Source organism: Bombina bombina, chromosome 4, assembly GCF_027579735.1.
Source record: "Bombina bombina isolate aBomBom1 chromosome 4, aBomBom1.pri, whole genome shotgun sequence".
In the NCBI taxonomy this organism is placed as follows: Eukaryota; Metazoa; Chordata; class Amphibia; order Anura; family Bombinatoridae; genus Bombina; species Bombina bombina.
In genome coordinates, this window is record NC_069502.1 from 890,750,666 (window position 1) to 890,778,123 (window position 27,458).

Here is a 27,458-nt window from a genome sequence, read left to right on the forward strand (position 1 = left end):
AGGAAGTGTAAGATAGCAAACTGATATATAAAATAGAAGCTAACTTGGCGATAAGGACAACTCCCACTGTTCTATTGGTAGACAGACACTTCTCCAAAGCATAAAAAAATTAAAAAAATAATATTAAGCATTTTTCTAAAAGTTTAAATATAACTTTAAAGATGCAACAAAGAAACAAATCTAATTTAAAGGGACATTAAACACCTGATGTAAAATTTCTGTGCAAACATTTTTCTTTGTCCCACCTTTTCTAGAGGTCAAAAAGCAACATTTGTTATTGAGGTTTTCAAAATGCTGCAACCATTTAGTTGATTTGCAGCACTTGCAGGTTAATGTGCTTTTCTTTCATGTAATTAACAAGAGTCCATGAGCTAGTGACGTATGGGATATACATTCCTACCAGGAGGGGCAAAGTTTCCCAAACCTTAAAATGCCTATAAATACACCCCTCACCACACCCACAAATCAGTTTTACAAACTTTGCCTCCAAGGGAGGTGGTGAAGTAAGTTTGTGCTAGATTCTACGTTGATATGCGCTCCGCAGCAAGTTGGAGCCCGGTTTTCCTCTCAGCGTGCAGTGAATGTCAGAGGGATGTGAAGAGAGTATTGCCTATTGAATGCAGTGATCTCCTTCTACGGGGTCTATTTCATAAGGTTCTCTGTTATCGGTCGTAGAGATTCATCTCTTACCTCCCTTTTCAGATCGACGATATACTCTTATATTTACCATTACCTCTACTGATTCTCGTTTCAGTACTGGTTTGGCTTTCTACAAACATGTAGATGAGTGTCCTGGGGTAAGTAAGTCTTATTTTTTGTGACACTCTAAGCTATGGTTGGGCACTTTATTTATAAAGTTCTAAATATATGTATTCAAACATTTATTTGCCTTGACTCAGAATGTTCAACTTTCCTTATTTTCAGACAGTCAGTTTCATATTTGGGATTATGCATTGAATTATCATATTTTTCTTACCTCAAAAATTTGACTTTTTTCCCTGTGGGCTGTTAGGCTCGCGGGGGCTGAAAATGCTTCATTTTATTGCGTCATTCTTGGCGCGGACTTTTTTGGCACAAAAATTATTTTCCGTTTCCGGCGTCATACGTGTCGCCGGAAGTTACGTCATTTTTTTGACGTTATGTTGCGCCAAAAATGTCGGCGTTCCGGATGTGGCGTCATTTTTGGCGCCAAAAGCATTTAGGCGCCAAATAATGTGGGCGTCTTATTTGGCGCTAAAAAATATGGGCGTCGCTTTTGTCTCCACATTATTTCAGTCTCATTTTTCATTTGCTTCTGGTTGCTAGAAGCTTGATATTTGGCATTCTTTCCCATTCCTGAAACTGTCTTATAAGGAATTTGATCTATTTTGCTTTATATGTTGTTTTTTCTCTTACATATTGCAAGATGTCTCACGTTGCATCTGAGCCAGAAGATACTACAGGAAAATCACTGCCTGCTGGATCTACCAAAGCTAAGTGTATCTGCTGTAAATTTTTGGTAGCTATTCCTCCAGCTGTTGTTTGTAATAATTGTCATGACAAACTTGTTAAAGCAGATAATATTTCCTTTAGTAATGTACCATTGCCTGTTGCAGTTCCCTCAACATCTAAGGTGCAGAATGTTCCTGATAACATAAGAGATTTTGTTTCTGAATCCATAAAGAAGGCTTTGTCTGTTATTTCTCCTTCTAGTAAACGTAAAAAGTCTTTTAAATCTTCTCTCTCTACAGATGAATTTTTAAATGAACACCATCATTCTGATTCTTTGGACTCTTCTGATTCAGAGGATTCTATCTCAGAGATTGATGCTGATAAATCTTCATATTTATTTAAGATGGAATTTATTCGCTCTTTACTTAAAGAAGTACTAATTGCTTTAGAAATAGAGGATTCTAGTCCTCTTGATACTAATTCTATACGTTTGGATAAGGTTTTTAAAGCTCCTGCGGTTATTCCAGAAGTTTTTCCTGTTCCTAATGCTATTTCTGCAGTGATTTCCAAAGAATGGGATAAATTGGGTAATTCATTTACTCCTTCTAAACGTTTTAAGCAATTATATCCTGTTCCGCCTGACAGGTTAGAATTTTGGGACAAAATCCCTAAAGTTGATGGGGCTATTTCTACCCTTGCTAAACGTACTACCATTCCTACGTCAGATGGTACCTCGTTTAAGGATCCTTTAGATAGAAAAATTGAATCCTTTCTAAGAAAAGCTTATCTGTGTTCAGGTAATCTTCTTAGACCTGCTATATCATTGGCTGATGTTGCTGCAGCTTCAACTTTTTGGTTGGAAACCCTAGCGCAACAAGTAGCAAATCGTGATTCTCATGATATTATTATTCTTCTTCAGCATGCTAATAATTTTATCTGTGATGCCATTTTTGATATTATTAGAGTTGATGTTAGGTTTATGTCTCTAGCTATCTTAGCCAGAAGAGCTTTATGGCTTAAGACTTGGAATGCTGATATGGCTTCTAAATCAACTCTACTTTCCATTTCTTTCCAGGGAAACAAATTATTTGGTTCTCAGTTGGATTCTATTATTTCAACTGTCACTGGTGGGAAAGGAACTTTTTTACCACAGGATAAAAAATCTAAAGGTAAAAACAGGGCTAACAATCGTTTTCGTTCCTTTCGTTTCAACAAAGAACAAAAGCCTGATCCTTCGTCCTCAGGAGCAGTTTCAGTTTGGAAACCATCTCCAGTCTGGAATAAATCCAAGCCTGCTAGAAAGGCAAAGCTTGCTTCTAAGTTCACATGAAGGTACGGCCCTCATTCCAGTTCAGCTGGTAGGGGGCAGGTTACGTTTTTTCAAAGAAATTTGGATCAATTCTGTTCACAATCTTTGGATTCAGAGCATTGTTTCAGAAGGGTACAGAATTGGTTTCAAGATGAGACCTCCTGCAAAGAGATTTTTTCTTTCCCGTGTCCCAGTAAATCCAGTGAAAGCTCAAGCATTTCTGAATTGTGTTTCAGATCTAGAGTTGGCTGGAGTAATTATGCCAGTTCCAGTTCCGGAACAGGGGATGGGGTTTTATTCAAATCTCTTCATTGTACCAAAGAAGGAGAATTCCTTCAGACCAGTTCTGGATCTAAAATTATTGAATCATTATGTAAGGATACCAACGTTCAAGATGGTAACTGTAAGGACTATATTGCCTTTTGTTCAGCAAGGGAATTATATGTCCACAATAGATTTACAGGATGCATATCTGCATATTCCGATTCATCCAGATCATTTTCAGTTCCTGAGATTCTCTTTTCTAGACAAGCATTACCAATTTGTGGCTCTACCGTTTGGCCTTGCTACAGCTCCAAGAATTTTCACAAAGATTCTCGGTGCCCTTCTGTCTGTAATCAGAGAACAGGGTATTGTGGTATTTCCTTATTTGGACGATATCTTGGTACTTGCTCAGTCTTTACATTTAGCAGAGTCTCATACGAATCGACTTGTGTTGTTTCTTCAAGATCATGGTTGGAGGATCAATTTACCAAAAAGTTCTTTGATTCCTCAAACAAGGGTAACCTTTCTGGGTTTCCAGATAGATTCAGTGTCCATGACTCTGTCTTTAACAGACAAGAGACGTCTAAAATTGATTACAGCTTGTCGAAACCTTCAGTCACAATCATTCCCTTCGGTAGCCTTATGCATGGAAATTCTAGGTCTTATGACTGCTGCATCGGACACGATCCCCTTTGCTCGTTTTCACATGCGACCTCTTCAGCTCTGTATGCTGAACCAATGGTGCAGGGATTACACGAAGATATCTCAATTAATATCTTTAAAACCGATTGTTCGACACTCTCTAACGTGGTGGACAGATCACCATCGTTTAATTCAGGGGGCTTCTTTTGTTCTTCCGACCTGGACTGTAATTTCAACAGATGCAAGTCTTACAGGTTGGGGAGCTGTGTGGGGATCTCTGACGGCACAGGGAGTTTGGGAATCTCAGGAGGTGAGATTACCGATCAATATTTTGGAACTCCGTGCAATTTTCAGAGCTCATCAGTTTTGGCCTCTTCTGAAGAGAGAATCGTTCATTTGTTTTCAGACAGACAATGTCACAACTGTGGCATACATCAATCATCAAGGAGGGACTCACAGTCCTCTGGCTATGAAAGAAGTATCTCGAATTCTGGTTTGGGCGGAATCCAGCTCCTGTCTAATCTCTGCGGTTCATATCCCAGGTGTAGACAATTGGGAAGCGGATTATCTCAGTCGCCAAACGTTGCATCAGGGCGAATGGTCTCTTCACCCAGAGGTATTTCTTCAGATTGTTCAAATGTGGGGACTTCCAGAGATAGATCTGATGGCCTCTCATCTAAACAAGAAACTTCCCAGGTATCTGTCCAGATCCCGGGATCCTCAGGCGGAGGCAGTGGATGCATTATCACTTCCTTGGAAGTATCATCCTGCCTATATCTTTCCGCCTCTAGTTCTTCTTCCAAGAGTAATCTCCAAGATTCTGAGGGAATGCTCGTTTGTTCTGCTAATAGCTCCGGCATGGCCTCACAGGTTTTGGTATGCGGATCTTGTCCGGATGGCATCTTGCCAACCATGGACTCTTCCGTTAAGACCAGACCTTCTGTCGCAAGGTCCTTTTTTCCATCCGGATCTGAAATCCTTAAACTTAAAGGTATGGAGATTGAACGCTTGATTCTTAGTCAAAGAGGTTTCTCTGGCTCTGTGATTGATACTATGTTACAGGCTCGTAATTCTGTATCTAGAGAGATATATTATAGAGTCTGGAAGACTTATATTTCTTGGTGTCTTACTCATCATTTTTCTTGGTATTCTTTTAGAATTCCGAGAATATTACAATTTCTTCAGGATGGTTTAGATAAGGGTTTGTCCGCAAGTTCCTTGAAAGGACAAATCTCTGCTCTTTCTGTTCTTTTTCACAGAAAGATTGCTATTCTTCCTGATATTCATTGTTTTGTACAATCTTTGGTTCGTATAAAACCTGTCATTAAGTCAATTTCTCCTCCATGGAGTTTGAATTTGGTTCTGGGAGCTCTTCAAGCTCCTCCGTTTGAACCTATGCATTCATTGGACATTAAATTGCTTTCTTGGAAAGTTTTGTTCCTTTTGGCCATCTCTTCTGCCAGAAGAGTTTCTGAATTATCTGCTCTTTCTTGTGAGTCTCCTTTTCTGATTTTTCATCAGGATAAGGCGGTGTTGCGAACTTCTTTTGAATTTTTACCTAAGGTTGTGAATTCCAACAACATTAGTAGAGAATTCGTGGTTCCTTCATTATGTCCTAATCCTAAGAATTCTAAGAAGAAATCGTTACATTCTTTGGATGTTGTTAGAGCTTTGAAATATTATGTTGAAGCTACTAAATCTTTCCGAAAGACTTCTAGTCTATTTGTCATCTTTTCTGGTTCTAGAAAAGGCCAGAAAGCTTCTGCCATTTCTTTGGCATCCTGGTTGAAATCTTTAATTCATCTTGCCTATGTTGAGTCGGGTAAAACTCCGCCTCAGAGGATTACAGCTCATTCTACTAGGTCAGTTTCTACTTCCTGGGCGTTTAGGAATGAAGCTTCAGTTGATCAGATTTGCAAAGCAGCGACTTGGTCCTCTTTGCATACTTTTACTAAATTCTACCATTTTGATGTATTCTCTTCTTCTGAAGCAGTTTTTGGTAGAAAGGTACTTCAGGCAGTGGTTTCGGTTTGAATCTTCTGCTTATGTTTTTCATTAAACTTTATTTTGGGTGTGGATTATTTTCAGCAGGAATTGGCTGTCTTTATTTTATCCCTCCCTCTCTAGTGACTCTTGTGTGGAAAGATCCACATCTTGGGTATTCATTATCCCATACGTCACTAGCTCATGGACTCTTGTTAATTACATGAAAGAAAACATAATTTATGTAAGAACTTACCTGATAAATTAATTTCTTTCATATTAACAAGAGTCCATGAGGCCCACCCTTTTTTGTGGTGGTTATGATTTTTTTGTATAAAGCACAATTATTCCAATTCCTTATTTTATATGCTTCGCACTTTTTTCTTATCACCCCACTTCTTGGCTATTCGTTAAACTGATTTGTGGGTGTGGTGAGGGGTGTATTTATAGGCATTTTAAGGTTTGGGAAACTTTGCCCCTCCTGGTAGGAATGTATATCCCATACGTCACTAGCTCATGGACTCTTGTTAATATGAAAGAAATGAATTTATCAGGTAAGTTCTTACATAAATTATGTTTTTGGCGTCTTTTAGGGGCTGTGGGACAAAGCCTAGTTTTAACACTAAAGCAAGAGGTGTTCAATGTCCCTTTAAAGGGACATTCCGGTCAAAATTTAAATGCATATAGATGAATTACATATTTGAATAGAAACATATTTACAATATACATATATTGGCATAAAATGCTTCAAGTGAAACTTATCACTGTTTTAGTGTTAAAATTGTTCTCTGCACGTGCATGTGAAGCATAGCAAGATATTCTCAGAGCACCAGCATTTTAAATATTTCAGTTGCTCATAGAACCAGTGGGGATTGTATCATGTCAGCAATTAACAAAATGAGTCAGTACCAGATGGTACAAACACCTTAGGCTCTCTGAGCAAGCGCTGTGGTTAAAATGCTGGTGCATTGAGCATATATAAGTACACTCTTGAAACAGCTATAGCTTTTACAAGAAGCATTTCTGCTAATACATATATATTGCAAAAATGCTTCTATTCAAAACTGAAATGCACCCGTGTGTTCCAATTTTGTCTGGAAATGTCCCTTTAGCAGAAACCATGTTTTCCAGACTAATCTGCCCCTTACATAGCACAGCTTCACTCATCCATTTTGTCTTGGCATTGCTATGGTACCTTACCTGTTTAAAGGGGAAGCCATTGAGTAGTTTCTGTTAGGTCCATAGATGGAGCATCGACAGCCGCCCACGAACCGGTGCCAATGCTAACAACTTTCATGGTTTTGCTCCTGCAACAGGCAAGAGTCTTGTACCTTATTTATTTGGGGTTTACCTGCTGCTCATTTAGTTTCCTTTGTATCTCCTCGGAATCGCTGGTTTCATACACGATAGGCTTGGACAGCTCAGATTCTATGTGGACCAGCCATGATCTTAGACTGCTCATGTTCTTGTCCAGCTGTTGCACTGCAACCAACGTCTCCTTAAGTTTCTTCACTCTGCATAACAAAAGTAATAGTTATTACATGCGCCACACCAAAACCACTTATTATTTTTATGGGGTTTAAACACATAGCTATATGCAAATAATAGTAAGAGCCACAAAAATGATTGAATAGCCAATTAGCACAGCTAGGCAACGACCCCCACTTGCTTTTCCTCAGGAGTATTCTGTATACATCGTTACTAATGCACCAGAGAACTCTGGGTAAGATATGCAAATTAGACATAAAAGCTCCCATGCTTTATTGTTTAAAGTACTATTTTTAACCATAGAAATTCCCTTATGGGGTAGGTGCATGAAAAACAAAAACACTTCCAGAGAGCCAATTTGAGCTCATTTGCAAACGATAGGTTTGATTTGCTGATAAGTGAAGCTTATTTCCAGGGCAAAAATATTAATTTAAGTTATGGTGAAGATAAAAAGCGTGAGATTAAAATCCTCTCTTTCATAAAAGTAAGAGGCACAAAAACTATTGTATAGCCAATCAGCTTATCTAATTATTATTATACTTTATTTATTAAGTGCCAACATATTCCGCAGCGCTGTCCATGGATACAATTCATTTAGATAAAACAATACAAGACTTGTAAGATACAGGACAACATTTACAAACACATACAGGAGGGATTGAGGGCCCTATTCCCGTGGGAACTTACAATCTAGAATTTACAATCTAATCACAAATCAAGAATCACTGCTTGCTCTTCCGCAGAAGTATTCTGTATACATCATTACTAATGCACCAGAGAACTCTGGGTAAGATATGCAAATGAGATATTAAACACCCCATTCTTTTTTGCTTCCAGTACCGTGTTGAACCATATAAAAACCCCTTATGGGGTAGGTGCAGGGAAAACAAAAACACCTCTGGACAGCCACTTTAAGTTCATTAGCTCTCATCAGCAAAAGATAGGTTTGATTTTCTGCTAAGTGAAGTTTATTTCCAGGGCAAAAAAAATAATTTACATTATGGAGAAGATAAAAAGGGTGTGATTAAAATCCTCCATTTCATAAAAGTAAGAACCAATTATTGTATAGCCAATCATCTTATCAAAATTCTAGGCAATAATCTCTGCTTGCTCTTTCCAAGAAGTATTCAGTATACATTGTTAGCAATAGCCCAATAAAACACATTTAAAGCATTTTATTGTAGCACTTATATGTTCTTTTTAGTTTTTAACAGAAGAGTTTTTATGCAATAACAACACATGGCAAGAACCATAACATATAAAACACAACTGAAGACAGATACTTAACCTCTGACATTGCATTCATAAATTTAGAACAGATGACAGGACTTACTTCACACACTACCCTTGTTGCCCAGAAATCCCAACAAGTTATATAAATATTCACATGGAGGAAATAGAATGCACGTGCATTGCTTACAATTGCATGTTAGACACATGAGTATAACAGTATTGATTGCTAGGCACAATAATTATAGCTTTTGTGAGACCAGCTACAAAAAGTTTGACAAAGTAAAGATTCTTTATTTTTTTGTTTATTTTTTAAAGTGCTTGCCTAGGGCCCCTTTGAAAGGGTACAAAGTTATATGCAAGGAATAGTGCATTAGGGCAATAATAAAATCCTCTAGAACATTAGGAAATTTTATTTTTGGGCTTTTATATTCCATTAAAGACTCTCAAAAATTGCAAATGGAAAGCCTGAAAGTGGATGGTGCATTGACCAAGAATGATAAGAATAATTCTGTACCAGTTATGTTGTATATGATACTCCTGGTCTGCCCATCCACCCCTCCTTTTGGGTGTTCCATATTCTGTTTATTTAAAGCTTTTAAAATTCATAAAGATAGTTCCAGACATACAAAATAAAATTCTATTTTTTATTTAAAGGAACAGTCTAGTCAGAATTAGAATTTCATGATTCAGATAGGGCATGTAATTTTAAACAACTTTCCAATTTACTTCTATCATCAAATTTGCTTTGTTTTCTTGGTATTCTTTGTTGAAAGCTAAGCCTATGAAGGCTCATATTCTAATGTCTAATCCCTTGAAGGTTGCCTCTTATCTCAGTGGATTTTTACAGTTTTTCACAGCTAGACAGCGCTTCATGTGCCATGTAAATAGCATTGTGCTAATGGGTAATAAAGGGATTATCTATCTATTAAAAAAATTCTGGAGTAGACTGTGCCTTTAAATTACATAGCAGTTGTGCATAAAACTGGGGACAAAAAGTGTTGCACAGAACTGGGAACAAAAAAAAAGTGTTATTGTTTGTATTTTCGTAATTTAACTCATGGGATGCCATTCACAATTGCTTCTGTAGATGCAAAGTATGCATCAGATTACTCTGTGATGATTTTTTCTTTTCTTTACTGATTTGGGCTGTATATTGTAATTTACATAGTTAAATATGTGTCTGCTTATTAAATCTTCATTAACTGGTAGCCTATTTATAATCCTCAAGTCTTCACATAAACATTTATGCAAAGGAAACCACTCCAGCTGGTAATGTGAATATGCTGACTTTTACTCTTCAAGAATTGAAATCATAGTAGCTAAAGCAGATTAGGACATGTTATCTAAGGAGAGATAAGTAGTATTATATGATCAACAAAAGATGTGCCACAAATAATCTGGGTTTCCAATCTGCTAAACATCTTTAGAGGAACATGACAATGCCTTAAAAAAAAGAAATTAAAACAAAATGTATCAAAATCCATGAGAGCTTTTTTTTATTTTTTATTTAAATAAACAACTGTCTGAATACGCCAACTTTTGTTTTCTGTAGGAGTTGTCCTTGTCAGCCAATGAGTAAGAGAGTCTCAAAACACAGTTAGCAATCACAGATCAAAATCTTTCTGCTAGTTTTACCTTAAAGGGACATGAAACCCAGGGGTCAAGTCCTACAAAAAAGGTGTGGGAACTCACCAAGACTTCCACCCTCACTTGCTTGTTATATATATATATATATATATATATATATATATATATATATATATATATATATATAAAAATACACACTTTATTTATATGTATATTATCTATAGACTTTGGTTAATGAAAGCAAATTAAATCCAATGAAGGGTTGAATGGTTGCCTTTGGGCCTGAGAATACTCCTCTGTCACAGAGTCTCACTCACTTAAGGTACAATAGTTCTAATTCTGCTGAGGGGAGCTAAATAACCCCAGAGCAAGCCACACAGAAATGTAAGCACCATGTGTAATACAAGATAATAAAGATAATATTCATAACAGGGGTGATAACACAGCAGGACCGCTGGCAGTCTTACATTTAGTGTATTGTAGGAAGTGTTACTGCCCATTACTAGAGGAACTCACTATCCCTCTAACCAGACTGTGCTCCAGCTCCTCTCACCAGCAGCAGCAGTGTTTATTGAAGTGGTTCTGTTCTCTGTCCAGAGGGAACTTAGTTCCTCCTGCAAAATAGTGTAGGAACTCCGTTCCCATGCGTTCCCGCCTGACTTGACCCCTGAGTTGAAACCCAAAGATTGTCTTTCATGACTCAGACAGCGCATACAGTTTTAAACAACTTTCCAAATTACTTCCATTATCAAATTTGATTAATTCTCTTGGTATCCTTTGTTGAAGGAGCAGAAATGCACGGCCCGGAGCTAGCTGAACACATCAGGTGAGCCAAAGACAAGAAGCATATATGTGGAGCCACAGGGCCAGAATGTGGGAAAAAAGCCCTATTTTTAATTGAGCCAGTAGAATTTGCACGCCCCATTACTGATTACTAATTACTGATATACTCCTTCCCGCTATATTTTAAGAATTTAAATATAATGGTTTGTATTAAACAAAAGTAGCAGATTGTTGTTATATAGGCACCCTAGAACCCAATTGCATTTAATAATCAATTTAAATTTTGCTTTCCAGCCCCAGCTGCTGCAGCCCACTGGGAAATCTCCTGGTATCCTGGTAGGCCAATTCGGCCTTGGCGGTCACCAATTAGCAGCTAGCTCCCAGTAGTACATTGCTGTTCCTAAGCCTACCTTGGTATGCTTTTAAACAAAGTTTACCAAGAGACCGGAGCAAATTAGATAATAGGAGTAAATTGGAAAGATGTTTAAAACTGCATGCTTTATCTAAATCATGAAAGAAAAAAGAAAAAAAGACTTTACTGTCCCTTTAAACAAACAACTCTTACTTAGCTCTTTTTGTTCAATCAGAAAATATTTTTAATATGTTTAACTTCTGTTTTTTCAAGTACATGAAAAAAAGCTATGTAATATGCCTCTTTAATAGAGTATGAAGAGACAGGATGGTTTGTGCTAGCCAGTGGTTTAGAAGAAAAATAAAATGATGATAATAATAATAATATATATATATATATATATATATATATATATATATAATACCTTTAATAACTAACAAGGAAGGAAAACAGTTTCAAGCTTTCAAGTTCCATTTGTCAGTGTGCAAAATATAGTACAAAATTAAAAAGAACATAGATAATATAAAAATGATCTCTGGGATGCATTGATGAAAACGTTCCTAGATTTACACAAATCAGTAATTACCGAACACAAAGTTGCACAGTGCTGATATGGTTGTAGCGCCTACTGATTGTTTACACACAGGGTGTCAAATATTACAGTAGCCAATGAATTCAAAAGCTCACGCTAAAGGGTGGAATCTGAACTTTGCAAATTAATCCTAGAATGTTTATTATATTCAAAAGTGTTGTGTACTAATTATATATAGGACCCTGAGTAATAATCATTTAGATTTAACTGTTTTAAGTTAGTCTGTCGTTCCTACTAAATTAAATTTAAATATATATATAAATATAAAAAAATTATATATATATATATATGTATACACACACATACTGTACATATATACACACACACAGGCACTACGCTTTAACCCCTTGTCTGCCAGAATAAGTTGCAACGAACAGCCAACCAGCCCATTGCAACCGTCTCTGGTATCCAAGTTAATACATGATGCAAAATACAATTACAATTCAGTTTCATACTTCTAATATAAAATTAGATATGTATTACTGGTTACTATAAAGCACCATTTTGATATCTTTTTTAAGCATATTGATTACATTTTAAGAATAACTTATTAATTGCATGGGAATGAATTTCATGCAAAAAAATAAATAAATGTTCTCTTGCCTTGATACATCACAGTCACAATCAGGAAGATCTGAATCATCCGCTCCGTCCTCAGCCATTTTGCATGCTCTCAAATCAGCTATTGCTGTAGCTAGCACCATGAACATGCTCATCGGTAAAATCAAGACCATGAGAAAGAAAAGCCCAGTGTTCAATATCTGCCTTTCTCTTCTACAGTGAACACAGCAATAATCCCAGCACACACATGCACCAAAATGTTATGGGGCTGGGCTGTGCAATGTGAGACGGATGCCTGGACAAATGGTCATACTGCTATAATAGGCTCGCACTAAGGAACATGTGCCACTCTGTTGGAATGTTGTCTGCTAATGGGAGCCTTAGCAGAGCTTCACATATCTCTCACACTCTTAGCATAAATGAAGAACACATGAAAAAAAAGACAAAACGTATCTTCTAGAGGGACGCTTAAAGGGACAGTCTAGGCTAAAATAAACTTTCCTGATTCAGATAGGGCAAGCAATTTTAAACAACTTTCCAATTGACTTTTATCATCAAATTTGCTTTCTTTCTCCTGGTATTCTTTGTGGAAAACTAAACCTAGGTAGGCTCATATGCTAATTTCTAAGCCAATGAACTTCCTCTTATCTCAGTGCATTTTGACAGTTTTTGTCAGTTAGACACTGCTAGTTCCTGTGTGTCAGAGATAACATTGTGCTCACTCCCGTGGAGTTATTTAAGAGTTGGCACTGATAGGCTAAAATGCATGTCTGTCAAAAGAACAGAGATAAAGTGGCAGTCTGCAGAGGCTTAGATACAAGGTAATCACAGAGGTAAACAGTGTATTAATATAACACTATTGGTTATACAAAACTGGGGAATGAATAATAAAGGAATTATCTATCTTTTTAAACAATAAAAATTCTGGAGTAGACTGTCCCTTAAAGTATAAATTAATGGGGCGTGATGCTAAAAGTAGAATGATTCAAAATGTATTAAAGTGCTTTTTTTAATTTCTATGTTCTTGTGCTGAATAAAAACAACTTTTTTTCTGTGAGGGGTGTCCCTATCAGTCAATAAGCAGCAGCAGAGTCCCAAAAACAATTGTACACTTCCTGTTAGTTTAACACTACATTTAAGCAGCTTTTACTTAAAGGGACATGATACCCAAACGTTGAAGCACTTGAAAGTGATGCAGCATAGCTGTAAAAGGCTGACTAGAAAATATCACCTGAACATCTCTATGTAAAAAACAGAATTTATGTTTACCTGATAAATTTCTTTCTCCAACGGTGTGTCCGGTCCACGGCGTCATCCTTACTTGTGGGATATTCTCTTCCCCAACAGGAAATGGCAAAGAGCCCAGCAAAGCTGGTCACATGATCCCTCCTAGGCTCCGCCTACCCCAGTCATTCGACCGACGTTAAGGAGGAATATTTGCATAGGAGAAACCATATGGTACCGTGGTGACTGTAGTTAAAGAAAATAAAATATCAGACCTGATTAAAAAAACCAGGGCGGGCCGTGGACCGGACACACCGTTGGAGAAAGAAATTTATCAGGTAAACATAAATTCTGTTTTCTCCAACATAGGTGTGTCCGGTCCACGGCGTCATCCTTACTTGTGGGAACCAATACCAAAGCTTTAGGACACGGATGAAGGGAGGGAGCAAATCAGGTCACCTAAATGGAAGGCACCACGGCTTGCAAAACCTTTCTCCCAAAAATAGCCTCAGAAGAAGCAAAAGTATCAAACTTGTAAAATTTGGTAAAAGTGTGCAGTGAAGACCAAGTCGCTGCCCTACATATCTGATCAACAGAAGCCTCGTTCTTGAAGGCCCATGTGGAAGCCACAGCCCTAGTGGAATGAGCTGTGATTCTTTCGGGAGGCTGCCGTCCGGCAGTCTCGTAAGCCAATCTGATGATGCTTTTAATCCAAAAAGAGAGAGAGGTAGAAGTTGCTTTTTGACCTCTCCTTTTACCTGAATAAACAACAAACAAGGAAGATGTTTGTCTAAAATCCTTTGTAGCATCTAAATAGAATTTTAGAGCGCGAACAACATCCAAATTGTGCAACAAACGTTCCTTCTTTGAAACTGGTTTTGGACACAGAGAAGGTACGATAATCTCCTGGTTAATGTTTTTGTTAGAAACAACTTTTGGAAGAAAACCAGGTTTAGTACGTAAAACCACCTTATCTGCATGGAACACCAGATAAGGAGGAGAACACTGCAGAGCAGATAATTCTGAGACTCTTCTAGCAGAAGAAATCGCAACTAAAAACAAAACTTTCCAAGATAATAACTTAATATCAACGGAATGTAAGGGTTCAAACGGAACCCCCTGAAGAACTGAAAGAACTAAATTGAGACTCCAAGGAGGAGTCAAAGGTTTGTAAACAGGCTTGATTCTAACCAGAGCCTGAACAAAGGCTTGAACATCTGGCACAGCTGCCAGCTTTTTGTGAAGTAATACCGACAAGGCAGAAATCTGTCCCTTCAGGGAACTTGCAGATAATCCTTTTTCCAATCCTTCTTGAAGGAAGGATAGAATCCTAGGAATCTTAACCTTGTCCCAAGGGAATCCTTTAGATTCACACCAACAGATATATTTTTTCCAAATTTTGTGGTAAATCTTTCTAGTCACAGGCTTTCTGGCCTGAACAAGAGTATCGATCACAGAATCTGAGAATCCTCGCTTCGATAAAATCAAGCGTTCAATCTCCAAGCAGTCAGCTGGAGTGAAACCAGATTCGGATGTTCGAACGGACCCTGAACAAGAAGGTCTCGTCTCAAAGGTAGCTTCCAAGGTGGAGCCGATGACATATCCACCAGATCTGCATACCAAGTCCTGCGTGGCCACGCAGGAGCTATCAAGATCACCGACGCCCTCTCCTGCTTGATCCTGGCTATCAGCCTGGGGATGAGAGGAAATGGCGGGAACACATAAGCTAGTTTGAAGGTCCAAGGTGCTACTAGTGCATCCACTAGAGCCGCCTTGGGATCCCTGGATCTGGCCCCGTAGCAAGGAACTTTGAAGTTCTGACGAGAGGCCATCAGATCCATGTCTGGAATGCCCCACAGGTGAGTGACTTGGGCAAAGATTTCCGGATGGAGTTCCCACTCCCCCGGATGCAATGTCTGACGACTCAGAAAATCCGCTTCCCAATTTTCCACTCCTGGGATGTGGATAGCAGACAGGTGGCAGGAGTGAGACTCCGCCCAAAGAATAATTTTGGTTACTTCTTCCATCGCTAGGGAACTCCTTGTTCCCCCCTGATGGTTGATGTACGCAACAGTCGTCATGTTGTCTGATTGAAACCGTATGAACCTGGTCCTCGCAAGCTGGGGCCAGGCCTGGAGCGCATTGAATATCGCTCTCAGTTCCAGAATATTTATCGGTAGAAGAGATTCTTCCCGAGACCAAAGACCCTGAGCTTTCAGGGATCCCCAGACCGCGCCCCAGCCTATCAGACTGGCGTCGGTCGTGACAATGACCCACTCTGGTCTGTGGAACATCATCCCTTGAGACAGATTGTCCAGGGACAGCCACCAACGGAGTGAGTCTCTGGTCCTCTGATTTACTTGTATCTTCGGAGACAAGTCTGTATAGTCCCCATTCCACTGACTGAGCATGCACAGTTGTAATGGTCTTAGATGAATGCGCGCAAAAGGAACTATGTCCATCGCCGCCACCATCAACCCGATCACTTCCATGCACTGAGCTATGGAAGGAAGAGGAACGGAATGAAGTATCCGACAAGAGTCCAGAAGCTTTGTTTTTCTGGCCTCTGTTAGAAAGATCCTCATTTCTAAGGAGTCTATAATTGTTCCCAAGAAGGGAACCCTTGTTGACGGGGATAGAGAACTCTTTTCCACGTTCACTTTCCAGCCGTGAGATCTGAGAAAGGCCAGGACAATGTCCGTGTGAGCCTTTGCTTGAGGAAGGGACGACGCTTGAATCAGAATGTCGTCCAGGTAAGGTACTACTGCAATGCCCCTTGGTCTTAGCACCGCTAGAAGGGACCCTAGTACCTTTGTGAAAATCCTTGGAGCAGTGGCTAATCCGAAAGGAAGCGCCACGAACTGGTAATGTTTGTCCAGGAATGCAAACCTTAGGAACCGATGATGTTCCTTGTGGATAGGAATATGTAGATACGCATCCTTTAAATCCACCGTGGTCATAAATTGACCTTCCTGGATGGAAGGAAGGATAGTTCGAATGGTTTCCATCTTGAACGATGGGACCTTGAGAAATTTGTTTAAGATCTTGAGATCTAGGATTGGTCTGAACGTTCCCTCTTTTTTGGGAACTATGAACAGATTGGAGTAGAACCCCATCCCTTGTTCTCTTAATGGAACAGGATGAATCACTCCCATTTTTAACAGGTCTTCTACACAATGTAAGAACGCCTGTCTTTTTATGTGGTCTGAAGACAACTGCGACTTGTGGAACCTCCCCCTTGGGGGAAGTCCCTTGAATTCCAGAAGATAACCCTGGGAGACTATTTCTAGCGCCCAAGGATCCAGAACATCTCTTGCCCAAGCCTGAGCGAAGAGAGAGAGTCTGCCCCCCACCAGATCCGGTCCCGGATCGGGGGCCAATATTTCATGCTGTCTTGGTAACAGTGGCAGGTTTCTTGGCCTGCTTTCCCTTGTTCCAGCCTTGCATTGGTCTCCAAGCTGGCTTGGCCTGAGAAGTATTACCCTCTTGCTTAGAGGACGTAACACCTTGGGCTGGTCCGTTTTTACGAAAGGGACGAAAATTAGGTCTATTTTTTGCCTTGAAGGGCCGATCCTGAGGAAGGGCGTGGCCCTTACCCCCAGTGATATCAGAGATAATCTCTTTCAAGTCAGGACCAAACAGCGTTTTCCCCTTGAAAGGAATGTTTAGTAGCTTGTTCTTGGAAGACGCATCAGCCGACCAAGATTTCAACCAAAGCGCTCTGCGCGCCACAATAGCAAACCCAGAGTTCTTAGCCGCTAACTTAGCCAATTGCAAAGAGGCGTCTAGAGTGAAAGAATTAGCCAATTTGAGAGCATTGATTCTGTCCATAATCTCCTCATAAGGAGGAGAGTCACTATCGAGCACCTTAAGCAGTTCATCAAACCAGAAATATGCGGCTGTAGTGACAGGGACAATGCATGAAATGGGTTGTAGAAGGTAACCCTGCTGAACAAACATCTTTTTAAGCAAACCTTCTAATTTTTTATCCATAGGATCTTTGAAAGCACAACTATCCTCTATGGGAATAGTGGTGCGTTTGTTTAAAGTAGAAACCGCTCCCTCGACCTTGGGGACTGACTGCCATAAGTCCTTTCTGGGGTCGACCATAGGAAACAATTTTTTAAATATGGGGGGAGGGACGAAAGGAATACCGGGCCTTTCCCATTCTTTATTAACAATGTCCGCCACCCGCTTGGGTATAGGAAAAGCTTCTGGGAGCCCCGGCACCTCTAGGAACTTGTCCATTTTACATAGTTTCTCTGGGATGACTAAATTTTCACAATCATCCAGAGTGGATAATACCTCCTTAAGCAAAATGCGGAGATGTTCCAATTTAAATTTAAATGTAATCACATCAGATTCAGCCTGCTGAGAAATGTTCCCTAAATCAGTAATTTCTCCCTCAGACAAAACCTCCCTGGCCCCCTCAGATTGGGTTAGGGGCCCTTCAGAGATATTAATATCAGCGTCGTCATGCTCTTCAGTAACTAAAACAGAGCAGCCACGCTTACGCTGACAAGGGTTCATTTTGGCTAAAATGTTTTTGACAGAATTATCCATTACAGCCGTTAATTGTTGCATAGTAAGGAGAATTGGCGCGCTAGATGTACTAGGGGCCTCCTGAGTGGGCAAGACTCGTGTAGACGAAGGAGGGAATGATGCAGTACCATGCTTACTCCCCTCACTTGAGGAATCATCTTGGGCATCATTGTCATTATCACATAAATCACATTTATTTAAATGAATAGGAATTCTGGCTTCCCCACATTCAGAACACAGTCTATCTGGTAGTTCAGACATGTTAAACAGGCATAAACTTGATCAGAAAGTACAAAAAACGTTTTAAAATAAAACCGTTACTGTCACTTTAAATTTTAAACTGAACACACTTTATTACTGCAATTGCGAAAAAACATGAAGGAATTGTTCAAAATTCACCAAATTTTCACCACAGCGTCTTAAAGCCTTGAAAATATTGCACACCAATTTTGGAAGCTTTAACCCTTAAAATAACGGAACCGGAGCCGTTTTAAGCTTTAAACCCCTTTACAGTCCCTGGTATCTGCTTTGCTGAGACCCAACCAAACCCAAAGGGGAATACGATACCAAATGACGCCTTCAGAAGTCTTTTATAAGTATCAGAGCTCCTCTCACATGCGACTGCATGCCATGCCTCTCAAAAACAAGTGCGCAACACCGGCGCGAAAATGAGACTCTGCCTATGCTTTGGGAAAGCCCCTAAAGAATAAGGTGTCTAAAACAGTGCCTACCGATATTATTAAATCAAAATACCCAGAATAAATGATTCCTCAAGGCTAAATAAGTGTTAATATCAATCGATTTAGCCCAAAAAAAGTCTACAGTTTAAATAAGCCCTTGTGAAGCCCTTATTTACAATCGTAATAAACATGGCTTACCGGATCCCATAGGGAAATGACAGCTTCCAGCATTACATCGTCTTGTTAGAATGTGTCATACCTCAAGCAGCAAGAGACTGCAAACTGTTCCCCCAACTGAAGTTAATTGCTCTCAACAGTCCTGTGTGGAACAGCCATGGATTTTAGTTACGGTTGCTAAAATCATTTTCCTCATACAAACAGAATTCTTCATCTCTTTTCTGTTTCTGAGTAAATAGTACGTACCAGCACTATTTGAAAATAACAAACTCTTGATTGAATAATGAAAAACTACAGTTAAACACTAAAAAACTCTAAGCCATCTCCGTGGAGATGTTGCCTGTACAACGGCAAAGAGAATGACTGGGGTAGGCGGAGCCTAGGAGGGATCATGTGACCAGCTTTGCTGGGCTCTTTGCCATTTCCTGTTGGGGAAGAGAATATCCCACAAGTAAGGATGACGCCGTGGACCGGACACACCTATGTTGGAGAAAAGGAAGATATTTTACCTCAACATTTTCTAAGTATTCACACCCCATTGTAAAGGGACTTTAAGCAGCCAATTTTGAGGCAATATGTCTTCCTTATATTTTCTATAGAGATGTTCAGGTGATATTTTCTTAGCTTTTTACAGTTATGCTGCATCACTTTCAAGTGATTTAGCATATGGGTTTTATGTCCCTTTAAAGTGAATGTCAATTTAGATGAATCGGTACCCGGTTTTTAATAATCTATTAGAAACAAGGGAACTTTAATTCATCAAAATTTACATTTCACTTGTTTTCTTCAAATACTTACCTTTTAATCTTCACAGCTGCTCCAGCGATTCCCCTGGCTGTCGCAAGCCCTCTTCGCGGGTCCAAAATGACGAATCCTGCTTTCTCCAATCACGGCGTTGCCTCAGGCCAAGATTCCCCCAGGGGGGGGGGGGAAGCAGAGATTGGAGGAAGCCGGATTCGTATGAAGTATGAAGAGGCTTCCGACAGCCCAGGGAAGCGCTGGAGCGGCTGTGAAGATTAAAAGGTAAGTATTTGAAGAAAACAAGTGATATGTACATTTTGAGGAATTAAAGTTCCCCTGTTTTTAATAAGATTACTAAAAACCGGGCACCGATTCATCTAAATTGACATTCACAACGCAAACAATGCAATAACATTTACTTTTAAATCAGTAGATTTTTTTCTTAAAAATTTCAAACTTTCCTACCCCTGTATCTATTTTTTTCAATGTACATTTAACCAATATGAAATGCTGCCACTTAACACAGAAAGAGGCTTTAAACTGCTTGGTACAATTGCATTAGTATAGTTACTGCTATTTTTTTTCTTCTTCTTTTTCTTCTTTTAACCCATTACAGAACACAGTTGGAAAAACTTTGCATCTTTACGCTGGGTGAGCAATCTTGTAGCTCGTGTATTATTGCATCCTGTGATAGAAGTAGATCAGTAATGTTACCGGGTATCTTGACAGCTGTAACTTGCACTTTGGATTTTCTCACGCAATAGAAGCTTTACATATTTCTATATATTTTTTAAACAGTTTAAAAATGACATAACAAATATAAAAAAAAAGTCCTCAGGAATAATAAAGGGAAATGCAGCCACTGCAAAATATGTACAGTTCCCGCTCTGTATTGAGCACTCGCACCGTAATACTTGTCAAGAAGACAATAATATCACAGCTCTGTGAATGCAGACTGCTTCTGTCACTGTGTTCATAAATACATAAATTCCAAGATGGCGGCGCTCATTTCTAAATTATTATTATTATCGGTTATTTGTAAAGCGCCAACAGATTCCGTAGCGTTATAAGCTGCAGAGTTTCACTAACCAACACTTGTTAAGGGTTAAAATAAGACGGCTTTGAAGAGATCTGCAGGCACAAGAGGAAAAACAATAGCATGCTGAGTAGTAACCAAAGTAAAGTAGTTGTGCCCAGTAGTTTAATGTCCCTTTTAAAAAGACCATGCTCTAATTCGTTAGAACATTAAAACTTGTGACCCTTTAATGCTATGTGTTTAACCCCAGCAAATGGCTTAAATACATACAGGGAGTGCAGAATTATTAGGCAAATGAGTATTTTGACCACATCATCCTATTTATGCATGTTGTCTTACTCCAAGCTGTATAGGCTCGAAAGCCTACTACCAATTAAGCATATTAGGTGATGTGCATCTCTGTAATGAGAAGGGGTGTGGTCTAATGACATCAACACCCTATATCAGGTGTGCATAATTATTAGGCAACTTCCTTTCCTTTGGCAAAATGGGTCAAAAGAAGGACTTGACAGGCTCAGAAAAGTCAAAAATAGTGAGATATCTTGCAGAGGGATGCAGCACTCTTAAAATTGCAAAGCTTCTGAAGCGTGATCATCGAACAATCAAGCGTTTCATTCAAAATAGTCAACAGGGTCGCAAGAAGCGTGTGGAAAAACCAAGGCGCAAAATAACTGCCCATGAACTGAGAAAAGTCAAGCGTGCAGCTGCCAAGATGCCACTTGCCACCAGTTTGGCCATATTTCAGAGCTGCAACATCACTGGAGTGCCCAAAAGCACAAGGTATGCAATACTCAGAGACATGGCCAAGGTAAGAAAGGCTGAAAGACGACCACCACTGAACAAGACACACAAGCTGAAACGTCAAGACTGGGCCAAGAAATATCTCAAGACTGATTTTTCTAAGGTTTTATGGACTGATGAAATGAGAGTGAGTCTTGATGGGCCAGATGGATGGGCCCGTGGCTGGATTGGTAAATGGCAGAGAGCTCCAGTCCGACTCAGACGCCAGCAAGGTGGAGGTGGAGTACTGGTTTGGGCTGGTATCATCAAAGATGAGCTTGTGGGGCCTTTTCGGGTTGAGGATGGAGTCAAGCTCAACTCCCAGTCGTACTGACAGTTTCTGGAAGACACCTTCTTCAAGCAGTGGTACAGGAAGAAGTCTGCATCCTTCAAGAAAAACATGATTTTCATGCAGGACAATGCTCCATCACACGCGTCCAAGTACTCCACAGCGTGGCTGGCAAGAAAGGGTATAAAAGAAGAAAATCTAATGACATGGCCTCCTTGTTCACCTGATCTGAACCCCATTGAGAACCTGTGGTCCATCATCAAATGTGAGATTTACAAGGAGGGAAAACAGTACACCTCTCTGAACAGTGTCTGGGAGGCTGTGGTTGCTGCTGCACGCAATGTTGATGGTGAACAGATCAAAACACTGACAGAATCCATGGATGGCAGGCTTTTGAGTGTCCTTGCAAAGAAAGGTGGCTATATTGGTCACTGATTTGTTTTTGTTTTGTTTTTGAATGTCAGAAATGTATATTTGTGAATGTTGAGAAGTTATATTGGTTTCACTGGTAAAAATAAATAATTGAAATGGGTATATATTTGTTTTTTGTTAAGTTGCCTAATAATTATGCACAGTAATAGTCACCTGCACACACAGATATCCCCCTAAAATAGCTATAACTAAAAACAACTACTTCCAAAAATATTCAGCTTTGATATTAATGAGTTTTTTGGGTTCATTGAGAACATGGTTGTTGTTCAATAATAAAATTAATCCTCAAAAATACAACTTGCCTAATAATTCTGCCCTCCCTGTAGTAGAAGTAACGCTTGGGACCCGCAGAGCAGTACTGGTCCTGATTGTAAACTGTCGCTGATCTGATGTGCTACTCACAAAGCTGAGTTGCGGGGGGTTAAATACATAGCATTAGAAGGTCACTAGTCTTAAAAGGACATGCTCTAAAAAATTAGAGCATGTCTTTTTCAACTACAGTGGCCCTTTAAAGTAACAAAGAAATACAGATTTGCTGCAGCTTCATGAAATTATATTAAAGGGACAGTCTAGTCAAAATTAAATTTTCATGATTCAGTGCATGCAATTTTAAACAACTTTCCAATTTACTTTTATCATCAAATTCACTTTGTTCTCTTGGTATTCTTTATTGGAAGCTAAACCTAGGTAGGCTCATATGCTAATTTCTAAGCCTTTGAAGGCCACCTCTTATCTCACAGCTAGACAGCGCTAGTTCACGTGTGGCATACAGATAACATTATGCTCACTCTATGAGTCAGCACTGATTGGCTAAAATGCAAGTCTGTCAAAAGAACTGAGATAAGGGGCAGTTTTTGTGTAAAACTGGGGAATGGGTAATAAAGGGATTATCTATCTTTTTAAACAATAAAAAATCTGGAGTAGACTGTCCCTTTAAATGAATACTTTCTATTTTATTCAGATAGAATCTACTGGGCAACTCTTTTCACATACAGGAAACAAGCAACTGTACATAGTAATAGCGAATACATTTTTAGACATCCAAGATGAAGGAATGCTAGTATTTACATTCCACACGTATCACTAGGGCACAGAGTGATTTCTAAATACTATGGCACTGAGGAGACTAATGCTGTTCCTGGTTTTGAATATTTATTAAAGGGACATTTTAGTCCACTTCTTTTTTGCCTCATCTAAAAGACGACATGTCATCACATAATTAATTTTGTTTTTAAAATTATATTACTGCCCTGAATAGAATAAATGAATGTTTTCTTTTCATACTTGCAGAGGCGTGTCCCCCTCCACCAATAAGACGGAGGCAGTTGTCCTTATAAGCCAGTGAGGATTAGTAGGAGATACAAAACCAAAACTGCAGTATAAGTTCCAACATTAAACAGTCACCACTTAAAGGGATACTAAGCCCTGTTTTTTTCTTTCATGATTCAGACAGAAAATGCAATTTTAAGCAACTTTCTAATTTACTCCGATTATCAATCTTACTTTGTTCTCTTGCTATCTTTATTTGAAAAGCATAAATGTAAAGATTTTTGGTTCAGCACCTGAGTAAATTAGAAAGTTGATTAAAATGACATGCTCTATCTGAATCATAAAAGAAAAAAATTGGGTTTAGCATTCCTTTAATATTATTTCACACTCAAATTATAGAAAATATCACAGTTAGCTGGTTAAAGAGACGGTGTACTCAGGCAAACAGTTCATTGTATTTAAAACTAAATCAGAAACACCCTTTAAAAAGGACTATACTCTCTCCCACCGCCCAAGTGGGAAGTTGAGTTATTCAATGTCTCTAGTTTACATAGTTATCTGGAGCCATTATTGCAGTGCTGAAATGTTTAGTATATGTGGAGGTTTGAGGCAAAAGCAGCACTTTCAAATGACAAAATAAGGGTAAGGGATCTATTTGTAAACTATTTAATACACTTCAGCAGGTACAATGGATCATAGGAAACATATTAAAGAGAAGAACATTTGACAGTACACTGTCTGGTAAAACAAAATACATCTGATACTTAACACTGATTTATAATACACCAGATATTCTAATCCACCATAAAACCCCTTAAAGCAACATCTTCTCTTATTTAATGTGTTACCAATGGTCCCTTTTTAACAGCTGGAATGTATTTAATTGGTCGCAAACAGCTCCTTTACCTTTATTTTGTTATTTTAAATAGTTGATTTTACCTGTATAAACCATCACTTACACTGAAAATATGAATAAAAAATGCATCCTCTGTAGGAACGCTATGGAAACAAGAGACAATAGCATTGGTTAATCTCCCAGTGGGTGGTAGGAGAGAGACAGAAATGTATGTATCTGAAATAACTGGTTGTGCACAGCTATTATTAGCATTTCAATACCAAAGTATATTTAGATATAGATAACATTAGCAGGTCTCCTTAACCTGCAGGCCCAGCCCATTTTTATGGGCATGCCATTGAGAGCAAAAAGTGATGGCTTTAATGCGCAAAAATCAGAGTTTGATTTTCTCACATACAAAAATAAACATAAAGGGACATTTCCAATACATTTAATACTCTGCAGTAGGTATAACATGTCATTTGGAATACATTAAGGGGAAACCCATTTTGTAGTACAGTATCCCTTTAACAGCAGTTGTTTATCACTGCTAATCAATTCCTAATAGCTCACTGTACAATACAATGAACCATCTCAGATGCACACAGATGAAGGAGAGGCCATGAGGCAACATTAGCTAATTAATTACTTACCTTGCTCCAATAAGATCCAGCAGATGTTGCCATCTGTCATTCACTTTGCCAAGTTTGTACTCGATCTCCGAAGCCTTGTTTTCATGGCTGACCTTGGCAAGCCTCTCTCCCATTTGCTGGAGCTGCATCTTGTTTACACGGGCTACTGCGATTTCATCCTGATAATCCTAAACAACGAACAAAAATGAGGTGATATTATAAAAAAAACATGCTTTTTCCATGAAAATACTCAATGCTAATCTTCTGCTTCTCAAGGTTCTACACCACTCTGGACTAGTCCCTAAAAACTGAATCAAATTACAACAGTACCATTTTGCAGTGTGATATTTAGTCTATTCAGTATAAAAAGCTGATAAATTAAAAAAAATAAACATAAAATATTTGTCTAATATTACATTTTGCAAATAAAATATCTGTAGAAATGTATCAGTGTATTCTTTTACCAACTAATAAAGCTTTCAGTTTTAAAGGGACATGGAAGGCAACAGTAAAGGGACACTCAGGTTTTATTAAATTTTCATGATTCAGATACAGCATGTAATTTTAAACAACTTTCCAATTTACTTCCATTAAAAAAAAAATCTGCAGGGGGATGCTTCCGGGCGGCGGCCATGATGGCTGCTTATTTTAGAGGCTGAAGAGTCTGGCTAATATATCTGCTGCATATCGCCTGACTACGGCACCATCTATGATCTTAATTACTATATATTAAAACTGTAGCTCCTGCTGAATCTTTTGATCTAGATTGCGACGCCAACTTCTGTCCTGAGGTACCGGAACGGTGAGGTACGCAGTGGCGGCCTAGAAGCGGGCCAGACCTCCACCTAACCCCCCCGGTAAGCCGGGTATAGCAGCGTTATACGCTGTCCCTTTTCTTCCCCTCCCAAAGCAAGTTTGTCAAGCTATCTTCTGGCACCCTTAACTTCATTGTCGGTAGAACTATGGCATCCGACTGGCAAATTCTCGAGGATACAATTTGCCATATCTTTGAAGAGCACTTTCAGAGGCTGTCTCACCTAATTACTAATAGCTTCAGCACTCGACCGCAACTTTGGATAGATGATGGGGTCACTCGGCTGCCTATGCTACCCTTGAAAGCGCACTTAACAAAAGAGGATTTAACTTACCCTAAACCTACAGCTCCGACAATTGCAGAACCAGTGGACTCCAAGGATGGGATTCCCTGGACATCTGAGGTGCCTATTTCTGGAGCGGTGAGAAACATCGGGCATGGATCTGAGATAGGCCAGAGAGGTACTCTGAGAGGTGTGGGCCTACCCTCCGCAGATCAACCCATACCGGCTAATACCTGCAGGCCCGGAGCCAACCAGACACGTAACAAGGCAAGGTACCGCGACATGAGGGGGATACATTCTGACCTGAGTTTTCCATGCGTGACAGCTGACCGGCCCTCCGAACAGGCTTCCCGGCGATCTCCTCAACTTCTTAGACCGGCAGTTCACGGTACCCCCCCTTCAGTTAGTGTCTCTCACGCAAGAGGGGAGCTGCTTACCCCCTCAAAGACTGTTCATCATGATGAGATGAGACACGCTGCTGCAGGACATAACATAACACGAGCGGGTCTGCACACAGACGGACTGATCATCATTGGCACGGTGTTGGTATGTTGGCTCTTAACTCCGGGTCACATTGCAATATTTGTTTTATCAACTCTGGACCCGGTGGGTATAGGCTAGGTGCTGACTTACTTTAGTGATTTTATGATCACCTATAACTCTGTGGGACTTCTCCATATGAACGCTACGTTTTTCCTTCAAAGGATGTTCTCCTGAGTCTAGTATGGCATCACAGTAGGACTCTATCAAGATATGCCATATGAGAGTTCTCTAGTATACTGTGGGACAATCTGTTGTTGTTTTATTTTTATTTTTTTTATTTTCTGTATATGTTACTTGTCAGCAAGTGAGTTAAAGATAGTGGCCGTTTCAAGCACATACCATTAACTAGATAGTGCAAGTGTTAATACTACTACTGATTTGTGGATCCTTATTTTTGTCATTTACCGCCCCCATTGCTCCACTAGCTAGGAGAATCTGCCAGATAGCTTACTATGCTTACCATATTGTTTACAGCTGTATCTTCTTAAATTCCCTTTTTATATTTGATAGCTATTCCTGCTTTAAGGTTCTATGTCTAGCCATGTGAGAAATTTGTACCATTCCAGGCCCCCCTGTTTTTAAATACTAAGCTATACCAGCTTTTATTTCTATTCTGCTATATATATGTGGGTGACTAATTTATTATCTAACTCAAAACTTTGTACTGACGCAGGACCTATCTGGGGTAAGTCATGGAGGGAATAGGTACGCAGTTTCTTTCAAGCCCTACAAAAGAGCCTCAAGGGGGAAATAATAAGATAATTTATCCCCACATGTAATATGCTATTCACCCCTCTCACTTTTAGAGAAATAGCGTAATGATTCGCTAGATATTATATAAAGGATAACATTTAAATCTTCAGTCTCTGGTTCATAAAACAGACATTAAGTTAACACATTGGTATGTTCTTGTACTTTAACTATGCACTGATTAGTTGTTTCTCGGCCACAAATTG

The 27,458-nt window shown here is 39.2% G+C and overlaps 1 protein-coding gene across 1 annotated transcript in view; it reads right to left on the reverse strand.

Moving 5' to 3' along the window:
- SYNE1 (spectrin repeat containing nuclear envelope protein 1) overlaps positions 1-27,458 on the reverse strand; it is a 780,519-nt gene that overhangs the window by 76,534 nt on the left and 676,527 nt on the right. Inside the window, 2 exon segments of the mRNA XM_053711805.1 lie at positions 6,981-7,143; positions 24,884-25,050. Coding sequence (XP_053567780.1) covers positions 6,981-7,143; positions 24,884-25,050 — 330 coding nt within the window.